A 22,294-nucleotide genomic window follows, 5' to 3' on the forward strand; every position below is an offset into this window, starting at 1 on the left:
AGACCAGGAGAAAAATCTGCAGGAAAGCTGAATTCCTTGCCTTTAGTTTTGCCAACACTGTGGTTCCTTTCAAAAATGGGTTGTGAAATATCATTAAAAAAATGTGGCTAGAGAAAAACCCAGAGAAAAATAAGGGTTGTTTTTGTTTCACAATCTGGGAAATGCCACTCCTAAGAACATACTTGGCACCCATGCCAGGGCCTATCATGGCACAGGCTCTATTTGCACTTGAAAACTTACTGTTAAGCCTGGCAAAACCACAGCCCAGTGCATTTCATCACAGTGCCAGATTAACATAAAAAGGGAGGTGCCTCATCACATATATCCAACGTCTCAAAGCCTCAGTCCCGTGGCAGAGGCTGCGTGGGAGGCAGGAAGGTAAGACACCACCTCCCTGGGGGCCCAGAGGCAACAGGCTTCACTGCAGGAGGTTTCTGCTGAATAGGGACACCAGGATTTGTCCCATTGCTCCAGATTCAGCTCCCCTCAATTTACCTGGTTCTCATGTATTTATGAGCACTTTTCCCTAGGCTCCCTTAACAGCAGAAATAGCTGTTCCCAGGGCACAGTTCCTCCTGAAGATGTCCATGATAACTTAGACAAAGTGCTTGCTGAAAGTGCCTATCTCTCTCTATTGATTATAAAGACAGTTTCAGAGATCCAGGCAGAGCTGTCTGCATGAGGAAAACATGGCTTGTGTATAGAATATGGGCATAGAATAGGTGTATATAATGAGGGTGCCATAGCAAAGAGCACTGAAGCCTATTCATTTTAATTTTCCTGAATTAGATATTGAATTCAAAGGAAGTTACCAAGTCATCCTGTAGGAAGCGGGTTCTAAGTGTCAGCAAAACCGAATGGTCACAAGTGCCTTGTGAGCGGCTGTAGACTGTTTTGTGTCAGAAGAGGGAGATCTGCCACTAGGACATCAGTGATGAGTGCTTACAAGAGCAGATGCAGAGTCAATTATATCTCCCTTTGCATAGACAAATAGCTGCCTTCATCTCAGGGAAAGCTTCTTTGTGTTTGTTCAGCATGCAATGAGATATATTCATGTCTTCATGTTTGCTAATGCTGATTTTCAGATTGTTTTGCGTGCTCGGGGAGAACCATCTCCATGCATCTAATGCTTGTGCTGCTGGGCCTTGCTGCCCTCCTGGGTAAGTCTGGCATCTCCCCCTGCTTCACTGAGCCCCTAAACCAAAGCAAATTCCCCAGACATCTCCCCTCCTTCCTGCTCCAAAATCTAACCTATATGCTGAAGAAGAGGGTTGGTTCACCATCAAAACGGTTGTCATTAGACTGTGTTGGACAAGGGAGCCTTCAGCTCCCCCTGTGAGTCCTGCTGGGGTGGGCGCAGTCTGGGTCTCCTGTGCTGACATGAAGAGGGACAAAGGTGGCTCCACACCTGTGTGCCCAGCCCGTCCTCCCCACGCACGGCTACTGCAGTGTGTGCCTGGGCTATAGCCCTCCCCAGGCTTTACTCACAGCCACAAAAGCTTTCGGCTGCCCACATCTTTCTGGTTAACTTTCTCAGGCACGTCTCAGGGCCGGACCGACTGCTATGGTGATGTAAACAGAATTGACACCACCGGGGCTTCATGCAAAACTGCGAAACCGGAGAGATTAAACTACTGCGGTGGGTATCACCTTTCTGTCCCATGGCTCCATTTCACAGAGGGCAGAGTGATCCTAAGTGCTTTTAAGGTTTCAAAAGGCTGAACACACACTGCTGGCTGATCCTTCCTAATATCCCTGTAGGCTATCATTTACCTCCTTTAGAAGTGAAGTAAATGCAATTTTTGATGTAATTCTGTCTATATTAGAATAATTACACTAGGGCTGGTTTCAACTTAGAGAGGTGACAGACAAATTCTGAGTTGTGAAAATTATTAAGGAAATATCCTTACTTTTTATTTTAATTACAGGAGTTGCAGCTTCAAAAAAGATTGCTGAAGTGGACTTATCAGCTATGAATAGATATAAAGCTCTCATTAAGAAAGTTGGCCAAAAACTGTGCATAGAACCAGCTGTGATTGCTGGCATTATCTCTCGAGAATCTCATGCTGGCAAAGCACTGAGGAATGGCTGGGGTGACAATGGAAATGGATTTGGTCTAATGCAGGTATTTGCTGATACTCCAGTAAAACCTGATAAATGAATATCATGTAAAGAAAAGCAAACTACCTAAATATATCACCCATTACTGCAGGAAAATGACATTTTGCTTGACATTTCTAGGTGGATAAAAGATCGCACAGACCTGTGGGAGAGTGGAATGGAGAAAGACATCTTACACAGGGCACACAAATTCTTATCTCAATGATAAATCAAATAAAGAAAAAGTTCCCACGCTGGACAAAGGAGCAACAGCTAAAAGGTAGTGTACAGACTACAGATTTTGTCCAGGAGAAAAGAAAAACCTTAGGATCAGAATATGCTGAATTATTTTCTATGTCCCTTAATAATGATATTTCTGACAAATGCTAACGCAGCTTTTCACCAATGGTGGTGGTTGTCTGCATTTTTATTTCACAGGCAAAAAGACAAGCTTTATCTATTCAGTGTTATTTCTGCCTTTCCTTGGCATTCTGTCTAAATTCTGTCTGAACACTGTGTAGCAAATATTTATATACCTGAAATCTACTTTATACTATAGCTGAGCTTTCCTTACCTGACCATGAGAAAACTACAGCCATTCAGGTTAATAGTTCTGTAATTTACTTGAACAGAGCCAGCAGTTCACTCCATATGGCACAAGAGACAGAGAAGAGACGTTTGCAAAAGGAACGTGCTTCCAGGGAATTGCAGAACCCTGCTGTGCAATGTGGCAGACCTGCCTGTTTCTTAGCAGGTTGTACGTTGCAGCCAGCATCACCCGGCTGTACTGCTGCGCGTGCCTACACGAGCTTGACTAGCAGTCAGCTCAGGAATCTCTGCCTTTCAACACAGCATATGGGGCAGCATGAACAGGAGCAACTGTAAGACGAAGCACATGCAACGTATGATTATGTTTTAACTGGTTTTTGAGAGCAGTAATTTTAAAGGATCAATGAAAACTTACAAGGATGTTGGATCTTATATTATGCTGTGAATAAGCCTGGTGCAAATGAAAGGGTTATGCTAACATGAGTAAACAACCCCCCAGTAACATTTTGATGTTTTGCTGGATTCAGACATAAATATAAGCTGTTTGCAGAGCCTCAGTTAAGTCAGGCAGGCTCTGATAATGGTAACTTTCCCTCTCCCCCTTCAAAAGTAAGTGATAAAATTGAAACCATGTAAAAGCAGGACACAGGACACATCAGGCTGCAATTTTCACTGCCTTTTTTTTTTTTTTTAAGTCTTCATGACTCCTTCTTTTGCTTCATTTCAGGTGGGATTTCTGCCTACAATGCTGGTTCTGGAAATGTCCGAAGCTATGAAAGGATGGATATTGGAACTACCCATGATGACTACGCCAACGATGTGGTTGCACGAGCCCAGTATTTTAAGGGACATGGATACTAGACTTGGGAATCTTTTTGACAGACAAGGTTCTCTACCACTACTTACCTAACACTCCTGAGGAAGACAAAACACGAGGGCAGAAGATGTTTCTGCAAATCCTGCATGTAGCCATATATTCTGCAAATCCATATTGATGCAAATTTACAGGAATGATTTACATGAATAAGAACTTGTAGATTAAAGCTCCCAAGTTTTTAAAATAATATTCAGCAAAGCACTGATCATGTGGTTCCTTTAAAAATGATATATTTTAGATTTTACCAAAAAAAAATAGGAGAATGTTATAACGTTTTATGCTATTTCTGTATTTCTCTGAGTTATGAGGACTGTTTTGTTATCCTATTGATAATTTGTTGGCTTTCAAATCTTAAAACACATTTATGTCAAAATCTGTCATTCTCTTAAAAAATCAGAAAGAGAAAAATAGTTCTTTGGGGAGTAGCTTAATAATTTCTTTTTAAAACTGCTGGATACTTACACTATTATTGGATAGTCATTTTTTCAGAATTTTAATTTTTCATTTAATTGCATAGAATAGATATGGATTTTTCAGTCAGGTAGAAATAAGCAAAGAGAATTTGAATAAAAGATTTCTGTACTCATATTTTCTTCTTTGTTAGTAAAGTTTGAATCACAATGCTAATTTTAGGTAGATAAACAAACTGAGAAAGAAACAGGATGAAATATGTACTTCTGCTTCAGAAAATCCTTTCTTTTTTTTTTCCTCTGCTATTAAAGTCTTTACACTCCTGCCATGTAAGAGTGACACTCAATAAAACATCAGTCTGTGTTTGGCACACTTGCTGCTCCTAATACTTCTAGACCTGAAAATGAATTCTCTTTTTTTTTTTTTTTCCAGCCTGGGGTGTGGGAGGTAAAAAGGCAAGGAAAAGAGAGGGTAGATGCGAGAAAGTCTGAATAACTGTCATTTTCTGGGGCCATAGGGACTGTTGGGTTTGGTCACCAGCAAGCAGTGCAGGCTGTGCCTTTTCTACTAGCATCAACTTGTATGAGAGGAAATATCTTTTATTCTTGATGTGGAGTGGGAATAATTATACGTAAAAAAAAAAAAAAAAAAAAAAAAAAAACTAGAAAATATCACTGACTGCAAGAGTCTTAAAGGAGCATGGAAATGTAATCCAAAGTCATTAGCAGTGCACCAAGTTATGGTTCACAAGGACTTTTAGAATCCATCACGGTATTAAAAATGGTAAATAGTGCTTTGCCAACTCTTTGCCTTCTGCGATGAGAGGATTGGGGTTATGGAGCAGTGGATATTGTACATTTTCACTAAGAAAAGTCTCTGACACAGTCTCCAATAGTATCTTTGTGGTCAGATTACACAGGCATGGACTGAAGAGGCAGACTATAAAGTGGGTGCAGAATTGGCTCAATTGATGGGCTCTGAGAACCTTTATAAAGTCCAGCTTTATGGACTATTTTCTATGGACAGTGGCCAGTGACTAGTCTATTTTTATGGACAGTGGCCAGTGACTAGTCGAATCCCACTGGAGATAGTCTTGTTTAGTGTCTTCATGAATACTCATGAAGTCTTCATGAACATTCATGAACGATATCCAGCTTGGTCTTCCTGGTTCAAGAGGGATGTGGGTATGCTGAAGCAAATCCAAGGGAGGCCACAAGGTTGGTTGGGTGCTGGAGCACAGGATATACGAGGGGAGGCTGAGGGACCTGGGCCTTTCAACCTGGAGACAAAGTGGCTTCGAGAGGACATTATTGCCAGGGCTCAGACTGCACCAACAGGCTCTGCAACCTCAATCCCTTCTGCTGGGGGTCTGGATGCCTCATTGAAAGTAGACAGCCAGGAGGGAAAAAGTAGCAAAAATGGAGAAGGAGCAGGTACACACACATAAATATAGAAATATAGCCCAATTTGGGGCTTTCATTTTAAGCTGAAATGTACTTAAGTTTTGCTAATCATAAGGAGAAAGCCTTTTGCTGTACTTCTGTGAGGTCATGAACCAGACTTCAAAGATATTTGAGAAGTTATCTGAAGTCTTTACTCAGTTTTGCAAGACCTAAGGCTTGCAGAAACGAACTTATTGCAACAGGCACCAAAATTGTGCAATGAATGTAAGATTCCACTGTCAGTCCTGTTTGTACTCTCTAGTGGGTTCTTATGCCTGCTGATATGAGAACAAGTTCTGCAAAAACTATGGCGAGGGCAGGGATCAAAACAAACCCAGTTAAAAAAAAAAAAAAAAAAACAACCTTTGAAATTTACATTTCAACTTGTTACCTTTTACAGCCACTGCTTTCCTTCCTTTGGCACTCCACTGGATTTTTGTTATAGGACTCTATATATGCCTTTTTTATTGTTTAAGTATTAAGGTATAAAATCGAGCTTTGCTAAATTGTTGCAGCATATAACATAAACTTATCAAGTTATAACTTATTAACTCACAAAGTTATTTTCTTAAAGATGAGCTGTTATTTGAGGAAATAAATAATTTTTCATGTATCATGAATAGTGCAGTTTACTGAAGGAACTACACTACTTAAAAAATACATGGGAAAAAGGAGAGCAGTTCTACTTAGTCCAAGACAATTTAATCTCATGTGCAATACTGAGAGAGCTAGAATTATGCCATGTGCATTTTTAAAACAAGAAGGCAGCAGCGAGACATTTTAAGGGTAACTCAGAATATTTATCACAATTAGGCTTCTGTGATTCTTCATGAAATACAAAAAGGGCCTAAGGTTTTTATGCTGCCTTATTGTTGTTTCACATTAGAATGGTCCTGTTTGACCTCCTTTACCTTCCATGTCTCTCTCTTTTACTGAGAGGGTTTCTGATAAACTTATTTGAAGACTCTAAAGACTGGCTTACTGGAGTAGAAAAGAGACTTGTCTTTTTCCTGTGCGATACAGCATTAACTTTCTTTTCAGTGCAAAACAGGGCCATGGCTTACCATGAGGAATTTGGACAGGGAATTTGGAACATAAACAATTATTTGGGCACTTTCAAAACTGCTCCAAGCCAGTGCCTGCTCCATTCGGGCATACCAGCAGCATATCTTAGGGGTTGCTGCCTCAGGGACCAGCAAGAGGCTGGTACCTCTGATGCAAAGAGCTCTGACAGAAGCTATAACTAGTCTTCAGCCTTGGCAGCCAGCCTAAAACTTCGGTCTGTGCCTGCCCTCCCAGCCACATCTGCAAGGGAACCTGCTTTGTGCCACATGGGTCCTCTCTTGGATGCCTCTGCCATCCTCTCCCAGGGGTCCCGATGCAGGGGACGGCACCCTCAGACACTGGGGCAGACAAACACCAGTGTGGTCCTTAGTGTTGTCACTCGGCAGCACTGGAGCTGAGGCACAGGTCATTTAGAGATTATTGCTATATGACATACTGGTGTATGCTACTGGTATACTTTGACCTTTCAGTACTTTTCAGCACTTATTTCTTTCACTTGTGCATGAACCATTTCTGTTCCACACTCCTTCTTATCAGAGGTACCTCCTTTGGCTTCAAGGCACATCTAAAAGGAAATGCAGGGAAACACCAAATATGCCCAGAGAGCAACATTTCTATCTCAGTCTTCCTTTGCCCTAATGAGTGCGGGTTCACCTCACCTGCTTTCCCAGGATTAGGGTTAGGGTTAGAGTAGTAATAAAGCGCAGAGACCATGTAGAGTATCCCTGTAAAGGATATGTAAAACGACAGGCAGGGTAAAACAAAGTCTACCCTTAGGGCAACTTCTATCTCTCAGTCTGCCTTTCCCCTGATGAGTCAGAGTCCGTGTCACGTGCTTTCCTACGGTCAGGGTTAGAGTTAGGGTCAGGCTTAGAGCACTGAAGAAGTGCAGAGCCACATGCATTGGGGCTGCAAAGCATATCAAAAAAAAAAAGTGCGAGACAACAGCAAGGTGGTCCTGTATGGCTACTTTTGTCTCTCACTCTTCCTTTGACCTAATAAATTCATGTACCCATTACCCACTTCTCTAGTGTGAGAGATAGGATTAGGGATAGGGTTAGGGTTAGGGTTAGGGTTAGAGCAGTGATGAAGCGCAGAGCCACATGTGGAGTGCTCCTGCAAAGGCCAACAGAAAGGACAAAAGGGGCATGCCTAAGTCTGCCCGTACGCCAACTTTGGTCTCTCAGTCTTCCCTTGCCCTCATGAGTACATGTCCACGTCACCCACTTTTCAAGGGTTAGAATTTGGATTAGGGTTAGAGCATGGATGAAATGCAGAATTCCATGTGGAGTGTACCTGCAAAGGACATAAAAAAAGGACATATGGGCTAAGCCCAACTCCACCCATATAGCAGCTTATGTCTCTGAGTCTTCCTCTGCACCACTGAGTGCAGGTACACGTCCTCTGCTTTCCTACGATTAGCGTTAGGGTTAGAGCAGTGATAAAGCTCAGAGCCTCATGTGGATTGGGGCTGCAAAGCATATCCAAAAGGACATGCGGGATAAAACTGAGGCTGTCCTCACGGAAACTTTCATCGCTCACTCTCCCTTTGACCTAATGAGTCCGTGGCCCCGTTACCCACTTCTCTAGTGTATGAGTTAGGGTTACGGTTAGGGTTAGGGTTAGAGCAGTGATAAAGTGCACAGCCCCATGTGGAGTGCTCCTGCAAAGGACATCAGAAAGGACATAAGGGGCATGCCTAAGTCTGCCCGTACGCCACCTTTGGTCTCTCAGTCTTCCCTTGCCCTCATGAGTGCATGTCCACATCACACGCTTTCCTAGGCTTAGGGTTAGGGTTAGGCTTAGAGCAGTGATGAAGCACACAGACACATGTGGACTGGGGATGCAAAGCATATCCAACAAGATGTGCGGGACAACAGCAAGGCTGTCTGTACGGCGACCTTTGTCTCTCACTCTTCCTTTGAGCTACTGAGTCCGTGTCCCCGTTACCCAATCTCTACTTGAGAGTTAGGGTTAGGGTTAGGGTTAGAGCAATGGTGAAGCGCACAACCCCATGTGGAGTGCTCCTGCAAAGGACATCAGAAAGGACATAAGGGGCATGCCTAAGTCTGCCCATACGCCAACTTTGGTCTCTCAGTCTTCCCTTGCCCTCATGAGTGCATGTCCACATCACACGCTTTCCTAGGCTTAGGGTTAGGGTTAGGCTTAGAGCAGTGATGAAGCACACAGCCACATGTGGACTAGGGGATGCAAAACATATCCAAATGGATGTGCGGGACAACAGCAAGGCTGTCCGTACGGCTACTTTTGTCTCTCACTCTTCCTTTGACCTAATGAGTCCGTGTCCCCGTTACCCAATCTCTACTGTGAGAGTTAGGGTTAGGGTTAGAGCACTGGTGAAGCACACAGCCCCATGTGGAGTGCTCCTGCAAAGGACATCAGAAAGGACATAAGGGGCATGCGTTAGTCTGCCCGTACGCCAGCTTTGGTATCTCATTCCTCCCTTGCCCTTATGAGTGCATGTCCACGACACACGCTTTCCTAGGCTTAGGGTTAGGGTTAGGCTTAGAGCAGTGATGAAGCACACAGCCACATGTGGACTGGGGATGCAAAGCATGTCCAAAAGAATGTGCGGGACAACAGCAAGGCTGTCTGTATGGCTACTTTTGTCTCTCACTCTTCCTTTGACCTAATGAGTCCGTGTCCCAGTTACCCAATCTCTACTGTGAGAGTTAGGGTTAGGGTTAGGGTTAGAGCAATGGTGAAGTGCACAGCCCCATGTGGAGTGCTCCTGCAAAGGACATCAGAAAGGACATAAGGGGCATGTGTTAGTCAGCCCCTAGACCAGCTTTGGTCTCTCAGTCTTCCCTTGCCCTCATGACTGCATGTCCACGTCGCACGCTTTCCTAGGCTTACGGTTACGGTTAGGCTTCGAGCAGTGATGAAGCACACAGCCACATGTGGACTAGGAATGCAAAGCATATCCAAAAGGATGTGTGGGACAACAGCAAGGCTGTTCGTATGGCTACTTTTGTCTCTCACTCTTCCTTTTAGCTAATGAGTCCGTGTCCCCGTTACCCAATCTCTACTGTGAGATTTAGGGTTAGGGTTAGAGAAGTGGTGAAGCGCACAGCCCCTTGTGGAGTGCTCCTGCAAAGGACATCAGAAAGGACATAAGGGGCATGCGATAGTCTGCCCATACGCCAGCTTTGGTCTCTCAGTCTTCCCTTGCCCTCATGAGTGCATGTCCACATCACACGCTTTCCTAGGCTTAGGGTTAGGGTTAGGCTTAGAGCAGTGATGAAGCACACAGCCACATGTGGACTAGGGGATGCAAAACATATCCAAATGGATGTGCGGGACAACAGCAAGGCTGTCCGTACGGCTACTTTTGTCTCTCACTCTTCCTTTGACCTAATGAGTCCGTGTCCCCGTTACCCAATCTCTACTGTGAGACTTAGGGTTAGGGTTAGAGCACTGGTGAAGCACACAGCCCCATGTGGAGTGCTCCTGCAAAGGACATCAGAAAGGACATAAGGGGCATGCGTTAGTCTGCCCGTACGCCAGCTTTGGTATCTCATTCCTCCCTTGCCCTTATGAGTGCATGTCCACGACACACGCTTTCCTAGGCTTAGGGTTAGGGTTAGGCTTAGAGCAGTGATGAAGCACACAGCCACATGTGGACTGGGGATGCAAAGCATGTCCAAAAGAATGTGCGGGACAACAGCAAGGCTGTCTGTATGGCTACTTTTGTCTCTCACTCTTCCTTTGACCTAATGAGTCCGTGTCCCAGTTACCCAATCTCTACTGTGAGAGTTAGGGTTAGGGTTAGGGTTAGAGCAATGGTGAAGTGCACAGCCCCATGTGGAGTGCTCCTGCAAAGGACATCAGAAAGGACATAAGGGGCATGTGTTAGTCAGCCCCTAGACCAGCTTTGGTCTCTCAGTCTTCCCTTGCCCTCATGACTGCATGTCCACGTCGCACGCTTTCCTAGGCTTACGGTTACGGTTAGGCTTAGAGCAGTGATGAAGCACACAGCCACATGTGGACTAGGAATGCAAAGCATATCCAAAAGGATGTGTGGGACAACAGCAAGGCTGTTCGTATGGCTACTTTTGTCTCTCACTCTTCCTTTTAGCTAATGAGTCCGTGTCCCCGTTACCCAATCTCTACTGTGAGATTTAGGGTTAGAGTTAGGTTTAGGGTTAGGGTTAGAGCAGTGATGAAGTGCACAGCCCCATGTGGAGTGCTCCTGCAAAGGACATCAGAAAGGACATAAGGGGCATGCGTTAGTCTGCCCGTACGCCAGCTTTGGTCTCTCGGTCTTCCCTTGCCCTCATGAGTGCATGTCCACGTCACACACTTTCCTAGGCTTAGGGTTAGGGTTAGGCTTAGAGCAGTGATGAAGCACACAGCCACATGTGGACTGGGGATGCAAAGCATATCCAAAAGGATGTGCGGGACAACAGCAAGGCTATCCGTACGGCTACTTTTGTCTCTCACTCTTCCTTTGACCTAATGAGTCCGTGTCCCCCTTACCCAATCTCGACTGTGAGACTTAGGGTTAGGGTTAGGGTTAGAGCAGTGATGAAGCGCACAGCCCCATGTGGAGTGCTCCTGCAAAGGACATCAGAAAGGACATAAGGGGCATGCGTTAGTCTGCCCGTACGCCAGCTTTGGTCTCTCGGTCTTCCCTTGCCCTCATGAGTGCATGTCCACGTCACACGCTTTCCTAGGCTTAGGGTTAGGGTTAGGCTTAGAGCAGTGATGAAGCACACAGCCACATGTGGACTGGGGATGCAAAGCATATCCAAAAGGATGTGCGGGACAACAGCAAGGCTGTCCGTTCGGCTACTTTTGTCTCTCACTCTTCCTTTGACCTAATGAGTCCGTGTCCCCGTTACCCAATGTCTACTGTGAGACTTAGGGTTAGGGTTAGGGTTAGGGTGAGAGCAGTGATGAAGCGCACAGCCCCATGTGGAGTGCTCCTGCAAAGGACATCAGAAAGGACATAAGGGGCATGCGTTAGTCTGCCCGTACGCCAGCTTTGGTCTCTCAGTCTTCCCTTCCCCTCATGAGTGCATGTCCACGTCACACGCTTTCCTAGGCTTAGTGTTAGGGTTAGGCTTAGAGCAGTGATGAAGCACACAGCCCCATGTAGAGTGCTCCTGCAAAGGACATCAGAAAGGACATAAGGGGCATGCCTAAGTCGGCCCGTACGCCAGCTTTGGTCTCTCAGTCTTCCCTTGCCCTCATGAGCGCATGTCCACGTCACACGCTTTCCTAGGCTTAGGGTTAGGGTTAGGCTTAGAGCAGTGATGAAGCACACAGCCACATGTGGACTGGGGATGCAAAGCATATCCAAAAGGATGTGCGGGACAACAGCAAGGCTGTCCGTACGGCTACTTTTGTCTCTCACTCTTCCTTTGACCTAATGAGTCCGTGTCCCCGTTACCCAATCTCTACTGTGAGACTTAGGGTGAGGGTTAGGGTTAGGGTTAGAGCAGTGATGAAGCGCACAGCCCCATGTAGAGTGCTCCTGCAAAGGACATCAGAAAGGACATAAGGGGCATGCGTTAGTCTCCCGTACGCAAGCTTTGGTCTCTCGGTCTTCCCTTGCCCTCATGAGTGCATGTCCACGTCACACGCTTTCCTAGGCTTAGTGTTAGGGTTAGGGTTAGGGTTAGGGTTAGAGCAGTGATGAAGCGCACAGCCCCATGTGGAGTGCTCCTGCAAAGGACATCAGAAAGGACATAAGGGGCATGCGTTAGTCTGCCCGTACGCTACCTTTGGCCTCTTAGTCTTCCCTTGCCCTCATGAGTGCATGTCCACGTCACACGCTTTCCTAGGCTTAGGGTTAGGTTTAGGGTTAGGGTTAGGGTTAGAGCAGTGATGAAGCGCACAGCCCCATGTAGAGTGCTCCTGCAAAGGACATCAGAAAGGACATAAGGGGCATGCGTTAGTCTGCCCGTACGCCAGCTTTGGTGTCTCGGTCTTCCCTTGCCCTCATGAGTGCATGTCCACGTTACACGCTTTCCTAGGCTTAGGGTTAGGGTTAGGGTTAGGGTTAGAGCAGTGATGAAGCGCACAGCCCCATGTAGAGTGCTCCTGCAAAGGACATCAGAAAGGACATAAGGGGCATGCGTTAGTCTGCCCGTACGCCAGCTTTGGTCTCTCAGTCTTCCCTTGCCCTCATGAGTGCATGTCCACGTCACACGCTTTCCTAGGCTTAGGGTAGGGTTAGGCTTAGAGCAGTGATGAAGCACACAGCCACATGTGGACTGGGGATGCAAAGCATATCCAAAAGGATGTGCAGGACAACAGCAAGGCTGTCCGTACGGCTGCTTTTGTCTCTCACTCTTCCTTTCACCTAATGAGTCCGTGTCCCCGTTACCCAATCTCTACTGTGAGACTTAGGGTTAGGGTTAGGGTTAGGATGAAGTGCACAGCCCCATGTGGAGTGCTCCTGCAAAGGACATCAGAAAGGACATAAGGGGCATTCCTATGTCTGCCCGTATGCCACCTTTGGTCTCTTAGTCTTCCCTTGCCCTCATGAGTGCATGTCCACGTCACACGCTTTCCTAGGCTTAGTGTTAGGGTTAGGGTTAGGGTTAGAGCAGTGATGAAGCGCACAGCCCCATGTGGAGTGCTCCTGCAAAGGACATCAGAAAGGACATAAGGGGCATGCGTTAGTCTGCCCGTACGCCAGCTTTGGTCTCTCGGTCTTCCCTTGCCCTCATGAGTGCATGTCCACGTCACACGCTTTCCTAGGCTTAGGGTTAGGGTTAGGGTTAGAGCAGTGATGAAGCACACAGCCACATGTGGACTGGGGATGCAAAGCATATGCAGAAGGATGTGCGGGACAACAGCAAGGCTGTCCGTACGGCTACTTTTGTCTCTCACTCTTCCTTTGACCTAATGAGTCCGTGTCCCCGTTACCCAATCTCTACTGTGAGACTTAGGGTTAGGGTTAGGGTTAGAGCAGTGATGAAGCGCACAGCCCCATGTGGAGTGCTCCTGCAAAGGACATCAGAAAGGACATAAGGGGCATGCGTTAGTCTGCCCGTACGCCACCTTTGGCCTCTGAGTCTTCCCTTGCCCTCAGGAGTGCATGTCCACGTCACACAATTTCCTAGGCTTAGGGTTAGGGTTAGGGTTAGGGTTAGGGTTAGAGAAGTGATGAAGCGCACAGCCCCATGTGGAGTGCTCCTGCAAAGGACATCCGAAAGGACATAAGGGGCATGCGTTAGTCTGCCCGTACGCCAGCTTTGGTCTCTCAGTCTTCCCTTGCCCTCATGAGTGCATGTCCACGTCACACGCTTTCCTAGGCTTAGGGTTAGGGTTAGGGTTAGAGCAGTGATGAAGCGCACAGCCCCATGTAGAGTGCTCCTGCAAAGGACATCAGAAAGGACATAAGGGGCATGCGTTAGTCTGCCCGTACGCCAGCTTTGGCCTCTGAGTCTTCCCTTGCCCTCAGGAGTGCATGTCCACGTCACACGATTTCCTAGGCTTAGGGTTAGGGTTAGGGTTAGGGTTAGGGTTAGGGTTAGAGCAGTGATGAAGCGCACAGCCCCATGTAGAGTGCTCCTGCAAAGGACATCAGAAAGGACATAAGGGGCATGCGTTAGTCTGCCCGTACGCCAGCTTTGGTCTCTCGGTCTTCCCTTGCCCTCATGAGTGCATGTCCACGTCACACGCTTTCCTAGGCTTAGGGTTAGGGTTAGGCTTAGAGCAGTGATGAAGCACACAGCCACATGTGGACTGGGGATGCAAAGCATATCCAAAAGGATGTGCGGGACAACAGCAAGGCTGTCCGTACGGCTACTTTTGTCTCTCACTCTTCCTTTGACCTAATGAGTCCGTGTCCCCGTTACCCAATCTCTACTGTGAGACTTAGGGTTAGGGTTAGGGTTAGGGTTAGAGCAGTGATGAAGCGCACAGCCACATGTAGAGTGCTCCTGCAAAGGACATCAGAAAGGACATAAGGGGCATGCGTTAGTCTGCCCGTACGCCAGCTTTTGTCTCTCGGTCTTCCCTTGCCCTCATGAGTGCATGTCCTCGTCACACGCTTTCCTAGGCTTAGTGTTAGGGTTAGGCTTAGGGTTAGGGTTAGAGCAGTGATGAAGCGCACAGCCCCATGTGGAGTGCTCCTGCAAAGGACATCAGAAAGGACATAAGGGGCATTCCTATCTCTGCCCGTACGCCACCTTTGGCCTCTTAGTCTTCCCTTGCCCTCATGAGTGCATGTCCACGTCACACGCTTTCCTAGGCTTAGGGTTAGGGTTAGGCTTAGAGCAGTGATGAAGCGCACAGCCACATGTGGACTGGGGATGCAAAGCATATCCAAAAGGATGTGCGGGACAACAGCAAGGCTGTCCGTACGGCTACTTTTGTCTCTCACTCTTCCTTTGACCTAATGAGTCCGTGTCCCCGTTACCCAATCTCTACTGTGAGACTTAGGGTTAGGGTTAGGGTTAGGGTTAGAGCAGTGATGAAGCGCACAGCCACATGTAGAGTGCTCCTGCAAAGGACATCAGAAAGGACATAAGGGGCATGCGTTAGTCTGCCCGTACGCCAGCTTTTGTCTCTCGGTCTTCCCTTGCCCTCAGGAGTGCATGTCCACGTCACACGCTTTCCTAGGCTTAGTGTTAGGGTTAGGGTTAGGGTTAGGGTTAGAGCAGCGATGAAGCGCACAGCCCCATGTGGAGTGCTCCTGCAAAGGACATCAGAAAGGACATAAGGGGCATTCCTATCTCTGCCCGTACGCAACCTTTGGCCTCTTAGTCTTCCCTTGCCCTCATGAGTGCATGTCCACGTCACACGCTTTCCTAGGCTTAGGGTTAGGGTTAGGGTTAGGGTTAGAGCAGTGATGAAGTGCACAGCCCCATGTAGAGTGCTCCTGCAAAGGACATCAGAAAGGACATAAGGGGCATGCGTTAGTCTGCCCGTACGCCAGCTTTGGTCTCTCGGTCTTCCCTTGCCCTCATGAGTGCATGTCCACGTCACACGCTTTCCTAGGCTTAGGGTTAGGGTTAGGCTTAGAGCAGTGATGAAGCACACAGCCACATGTGGACTGGGGATGCAAAGCATATCCAAAAGGATGTGCGGGACAACAGCAAGGCTGTCCGTACGGCTACTTTTGTCTCTCACTCTTCCTTTGACCTAATGAGTCCGTGTCCCCGTTACCCAATCTCTACTATGAGACTTAGGGTTAGGGTTAGGGTTAGGGTTAGAGCAGTGATGAAGCGCACAGCCCCATGTAGAGTGCTCCTGCAAAGGACATCAGAAAGGACATAAGGGGCATGCGTTAGTCTGCCCGTACGCCAGCTTTTGTCTCTCGGTCTTCCCTTGCCCTCATGAGTGCATGTCCACGTCACACGCTTTCCTAGGCTTAGGGTTAGGGTTAGGGTTAGGGTTAGGGTTAGAGCAGTGATGAAGCGCACAGCCCCATGTGGAGTGCTCCTGCAAAGGACATCAGAAAGGACATAAGGGGCATTCCTATCTCTGCCCGTACGCCACCTTTGGCCTCTTAGTCTTCCCTTGCCCTCATGAGTGCATGTCCACGTCACACGCTTTCCTAGGCTTAGGGTTAGGGTTAGGGTTAGGGTTAGAGCAGTGATGAAGCGCACAGCCCCATGTAGAGTGCTCCTGCAAAGGACATCAGAAAGGACATAAGGGGCATGCGTAAGTCGGCCCGTAGGCCAGCTTTGATCTCTCAGTCTTCCCTTACCCTCATGAGTGCATGTCCACGTCACACGCTTTCCTAGGCTTAGGGTTAGGGTTAGGCTTAGAGCAGTGATGAAGCACACAGCCACATGTGGACTGGGGATGCAAAGCATATCCAAAAGGATGTGCGGGACAACAGCAAGGCTGTCCGTACGGCTACTTTTGTCTCTCACTCTTCCTTTGACCTAATGAGTCCGTGTCCCCGTTACCCAATCTCTACCGTGAGACTTAGGGTTAGGGTTAGGGTTAGAGCAGTGATGAAGCGCACAGCCCCATGTGGAGTGCTCCTGCAAAGGACATCCGAAAGGACATAAGGGGCATTCCTAACTCTGTCCGTACGCCACCTTGAGCCTCTTAGTCTTCCCTTGCCCTCATGAGTGCATGTCCACGTCACACGCTTTCCTAGGCTTAGGGTTAGGGTTAGGGTTAGGGTTAGAGCAGTGATGAAGCGCACAGCCCCATGTGGAGTGCTCCTGCAAAGGACATCAGAAAGGACATAAGGGGCATGCGTTAGTCTGCCCGTACGCCAGCTTTGGTCTCTCGGTCTTCCCTTGCCCTCATGAGTGCATGTCCACGTCACACGCTTTCCTAGGCTTAGGGTTAGGGTTAGGCTTAGAGCAGTGATGAAGCACACAGCCATATGTGGACTGGGGATGCAAAGCATATCCAAAAGGATGTGCGGCACAACAGCAAGGCTGTCCGTACGGCTACTTTTGTCTCTCGCTCTTCCTTTGACCTAATGAGTCCGTGTCCCCGTTACCCAATCTCTACTGTGAGACTTAGGGTTAGGGTTAGGGTTAGGGTTAGAGCAGTGATGAAGCGCACAGCCCCATGTGGAGTGCTCCTGCAAAGGACATCAGAAAGGACATAAGGGGCATTCCTAACTCTGCCCGTACGCCACCTTTGGCCTCTTAGTCTTCCCTTGCCCTCATGAGTGCATGTCCACGTCACACGCTTTCCTAGGCTTAGGGTTAGGGTTAGGGTTAGAGCAGTGATGAAGCGCACAGCCCCATGTGGAGTGCTCCTGCAAAGGACATCCGAAAGGACATAAGGGGCATTCCTAACTCTGTCCGTACGCCACCTTGAGCCTCTTAGTCTTCCCTTGCCCTCATGAGTGCATGTCCACGTCACACGCTTTCCTAGGCTTAGGGTTAGGGTTAGGGTTAGGGTTAGAGCAGTGATGAAGCGCACAGCCCCATGTGGAGTGCTCCTGCAAAGGACATCAGAAAGGACATAAGGGGCATGCGTTAGTCTGCCCGTACGCCAGCTTTGGTCTCTCGGTCTTCCCTTGCCCTCATGAGTGCATGTCCACGTCACACGCTTTCCTAGGCTTAGGGTTAGGGTTAGGCTTAGAGCAGTGATAAAGCACACAGCCACATGTGGACTGGGGATGCAAAGCATATCCAAAAGGATGTGCGGCACAACAGCAAGGCTGTCCGTACGGCTACTTTTGTCTCTCGCTCTTCCTTTGACCTAATGAGTCCGTGTCCCCGTTACCCAATCTCTACTGTGAGACTTAGGGTTAGGGTTAGGGTTAGGGTTAGAGCAGTGATGAAGCGCACAGCCCCATGTGGAGTGCTCCTGCAAAGGACATCAGAAAGGACATAAGGGGCATTCCTAACTCTGCCCGTACGCCACCTTTGGCCTCTTAGTCTTCCCTTGCCCTCATGAGTGCATGTCCACGTCACACGCTTTCCTAGGCTTAGGGTTAGGGTTAGGGTTAGAGCAGTGATGAAGCGCACAGCCCCATGTGGAGTGCTCCTGCAAAGGACATCAGAAAGGACATAAGGGGCATGCGTTAGTCTGCCCGTACGCCAGCTTTGGTCTCTCGGTCTTCCCTTGCCCTCATGAGTGCATGTCCACGTCACACGCTTTCCTAGGCTCAGGGTTAGGGTTAGGGTTAGGGTTAGGGTTAGGGTTAGGGTTAGAGCAGTGATGAAGCGCACAGCCCCATGTAGAGTGCTCCTGCAAAGGACATCAGAAAGGACATAAGGGGCATGCCTAAGTCGGCCCGTACGCCAGCTTTGGTCTCTCGGTCTTCCCTTGCCCTCATGAGCGCATGTCCACGTCACACGCTTTCCTAGGCTTAGGGTTAGGGTTAGGCTTAGAGCAGTGATGAAGCACAAAGCCACATGTGGACTGGGGATGCAAAGCATATCCAAAAGGATGTGCGGGACAACAGCAAGGCTGTCCGTACGGCTACTTTTGTCTCTCACTCTTCCTTTGACCTAATGAGTCCGTGTCCCCGTTACCCAATCTCTACCGTGAGACTTAGGGTTAGGGTTAGGGTTAGGGTTAGAGCAGTGATGAAGCGCACAGCCCCATGTGGAGTGCTCCTGCAAAGGACATCCGAAAGGACATAAGGGGCATTCCTAACTCTGTCCGTACGCCACCTTGAGCCTCTTAGTCTTCCCTTGCCCTCATGAGTGCATGTCCACGTCACACGCTTTCCTAGGCTTAGGGTTAGGGTTAGGGTTAGGGTTAGAGCAGTGATGAAGCGCAGAGCCCCATGTGGAGTGCTCCTGCAAAGGACATCAGAAAGGACATAAGGGGCATGCGTTAGTCTGCCCGTACGCCAGCTTTGGTCTCTCGGTCTTCCCTTGCCCTCATGAGTGCATGTCCACGTCACACGCTTTCCTAGGCTTAGGGTTAGGGTTAGGCTTAGAGCAGTGATGAAGCACACAGCCACATGTGGACTGGGGATGCAAAGCATATCCAAAAGGATGTGCGGCACAACAGCAAGGCTGTCCGTACGGCTACTTTTGTCTCTCGCTCTTCCTTTGACCTAATGAGTCCGTGTCCCCGTTACCCAATCTCTACTGTGAGACTTAGGGTTAGGGTTAGGGTTAGGGTTAGAGCAGTGATGAAGCGCACAGCCCCATGTGGAGTGCTCCTGCAAAGGACATCAGAAAGGACATAAGGGGCATTCCTAACTCTGCCCGTACGCCACCTTTGGCCTCTTAGTCTTCCCTTGCCCTCATGAGTGCATGTCCACGTCACACGCTTTCCTAGGCTTAGGGTTAGGGTTAGGGTTAGAGCAGTGATGAAGCGCACAGCCCCATGTGGAGTGCTCCTGCAAAGGACATCAGAAAGGACATAAGGGGCATGCGTTAGTCTGCCCGTACGCCAGCTTTGGTCTCTCGGTCTTCCCTTGCCCTCATGAGTGCATGTCCACGTCACACGCTTTCCTAGGCTCAGGGTTAGGGTTAGGGTTAGGGTTAGGGTTAGGGTTAGAGCAGTGATGAAGCGCACAGCCCCATGTAGAGTGCTCCTGCAAAGGACATCAGAAAGGACATAAGGGGCATGCCTAAGTCGGCCCGTACGCCAGCTTTGGTCTCTCGGTCTTCCCTTGCCCTCATGAGCGCATGTCCACGTCACACGCTTTCCTAGGCTTAGGGTTAGGGTTAGGCTTAGAGCAGTGATGAAGCACAAAGCCACATGTGGACTGGGGATGCAAAGCATATCCAAAAGGATGTGCGGGACAACAGCAAGGCTGTCCGTACGGCTACTTTTGTCTCTCACTCTTCCTTTGACCTAATGAGTCCGTGTCCCCGTTACCCAATCTCTACTGTGAGACTTAGGGTTAGGGTTAGGGTTAGGGTTAGAGCAGTGATGAAGCGCACAGCCCCATGTGGAGTGCTCCTGCAAAGGACATCAGAAAGGACATAAGGGGCATGCGTTAGTCTGCCCGTACGCCAGCTTTTGTCTCTCGGTCTTCCCTTGCCCTCAGGAGTGCATGTCCACGTCACACGCTTTCCTAGGCTTAGTGTTAGGGTTAGGCTTAGGGTTAGGGTTAGAGCAGTGATGAAGCGCACAGCCCCATGTGGAGTACTCCTGCAAAGGACATCAGAAAGGACATAAGGGGCATTCCTATCTCTGCCCGTACGCCACCTTTGGCCTCTTAGTCTTCCCTTGCCCTCATGAGTGCATGTCCACGTCACACGCTTTCCTAGGCTTAGGGTTAGGGTTAGGGTTAGGGTTAGAGCAGTGATGAAGCGCACAGCCACATGTAGAGTGCTCCTGCAAAGGACATCAGAAAGGACATAAGGGGCATGCGTTAGTCTGCCCGTACGCCAGCTTTGGTCTCTCAGTCTTCCCTTGCCCTCATGAGTGCATGTCCACGTTACACGCTTTCCTAGGCTTAGTCTTAGGGTTAGGGTTAGGGTTAGCCTTAGAGCAGTGATGAAGCACACAGCCACATGTGGACTGGGGATGCAAAGCATATCCAAAAGGATGTGCGGGACAACAGCAAGGCTGTCCGTACGGCTACTTTTGTCTCTCACTCTTCCTTTGACCTAATGAGTCCGTGTCCCCGTTACCCAATCTCTACTGTGAGACTTAGGGTGAGGGTTAGGGTTAGGGTTAGAGCAGTGATGAAGCGCACAGCCCCATGTAGAGTGCTCCTGCAAAGGACATCAGAAAGGACATAAGGGGCATGCGTTAGTCTGCCCATACGCAAGCTTTGGTCTCTCGGTCTTCCCTTGCCCTCATGAGTGCATGTCCACGTCACACGCTTTCCTAGGCTTAGGGTTAGGGTTAGGGTTAGGGTTAGAGCAGTGATGAAGCGCACAGCCCCATGTGGAGTGCTCCTGCAAAGGACATCAGAAAGGACATAAGGGGCATGCGTTAGTCTGCCCGTACGCTACCTTTGGCCTCTTAGTCTTCCCTTGCCCTCATGAGTGCATGTCCACGTCACACGCTTTCCTAGGCTTAGGGTTAGGTTTAGGGTTAGGGTTAGGGTTAGAGCAGTGATGAAGCGCACAGCCCCATGTAGAGTGCTCCTGCAAAGGACATCAGAAAGGACATAAGGGGCATGCGTTAGTCTGCCCGTACGCCAGCTTTGGTCTCTCAGTCTTCCCTTGCCCTCATGAGTGCATGTCCACGTTACACGCTTTCCTAGGCTTAGTCTTAGGGTTAGGGTTAGGGTTAGGCTTAGAGCAGTGATGAAGCATACAGCCACATGTGGACTGGGGATGCAAAGCATATCCAAAAGGATGTGCGGCACAACAGCAAGGCTGTCCGTATGGCTACTTTTGTCTCTCACTCTTCCTTTGACCTAATGAGTCCGTGTCCCCGTTACCCAATCTCTACTGTGAGACTTAGGGTTAGGGTTAGGGTTAGGGTTAGAGCAGTGATGAAGCGCACAGCCCCATGTAGAGTGCTCCTGCAAAGGACATCAGAAAGGACATAAGGGGCATGCGTTAGTCTGCCCGTACGCCAGCTTTGGTCTCTCGGTCTTCCCTTGCCCTCATGAGTGCATGTCCACGTCACACGCTTTCCTAGGCTTAGTGTTAGGGTTAGGCTTAGGGTTAGGGTTAGAGCAGTGATGAAGCGCACAGCCCCATGTGGAGTGCTCCTGCAAAGGACATCAGAAAGGACATAAGGGGCATTCCTATCTCTGCCCGTACGCCACCTTTGGCCTCTTAGTCTTCCCTTGCCCTCATGAGTGCATGTCCACGTCACACGCTTTCCTAGGCTTAGGGTTAGGGTTAGGCTTAGAGCAGTGATGAAGCGCACAGCCACATGTGGACTGGGGATGCAAAGCATATCCAAAAGGATGTGCGGGACAACAGCAAGGCTGTCCGTACGGCTACTTTTGTCTCTCACTCTTCCTTTGACCTAATGAGTCCGTGTCCCCGTTACCCAATCTCTACTGTGAGACTTAGGGTTAGGGTTAGGGTTAGGGTTAGAGCAGTGATGAAGCGCACAGCCACATGTAGAGTGCTCCTGCAAAGGACATCAGAAAGGACATAAGGGGCATGCGTTAGTCTGCCCGTACGCCAGCTTTTGTCTCTCGGTCTTCCCTTGCCCTCAGGAGTGCATGTCCACGTCACACGCTTTCCTAGGCTTAGTGTTAGGGTTAGGGTTAGGGTTAGGGTTAGAGCAGCGATGAAGCGCACAGCCCCATGTGGAGTGCTCCTGCAAAGGACATCAGAAAGGACATAAGGGGCATTCCTATCTCTGCCCGTACGCCACCTTTGGCCTCCTAGTCTTCCCTTGCCCTCATGAGTGCATGTCCACGTCACACGCTTTCCTAGGCTTAGGGTTAGGGTTAGGGTTAGGGTTAGGGTTAGAGCAGTGATGAAGTGCACAGCCCCATGTAGAGTGCTCCTGCAAAGGACATCAGAAAGGACATAAGGGGCATGCGTTAGTCTGCCCGTAC

The 22,294-nt window shown here is 48.7% G+C and overlaps 1 protein-coding gene across 1 annotated transcript; it reads left to right on the forward strand.

Moving 5' to 3' along the window:
• The first annotated feature begins 340 nt into the window (after positions 1-340).
• On the forward strand, positions 341-3,781 carry LOC104575324 (lysozyme g). The gene is made up of 6 exons (XM_010222661.2): positions 341-378; positions 1,086-1,160; positions 1,538-1,639; positions 1,929-2,125; positions 2,242-2,380; positions 3,377-3,781. Exons 2-6 carry the CDS (start codon positions 1,118-1,120, stop codon positions 3,508-3,510), a joined length of 615 nt encoding a protein of 204 aa, XP_010220963.1. The 5' UTR covers positions 341-378; positions 1,086-1,117; the 3' UTR covers positions 3,511-3,781.
• The last annotated feature ends 18,513 nt before the right edge of the window (positions 3,782-22,294 follow it).

Source organism: Tinamus guttatus, unplaced genomic scaffold (genome assembly GCF_059628265.1).
Source record: "Tinamus guttatus ecotype Peru unplaced genomic scaffold, ASM5962826v1 Tinamus_guttatus_pri_ptg000002l, whole genome shotgun sequence".
Lineage (NCBI taxonomy): Eukaryota > Metazoa > Chordata > Aves > Tinamiformes > Tinamidae > Tinamus > Tinamus guttatus.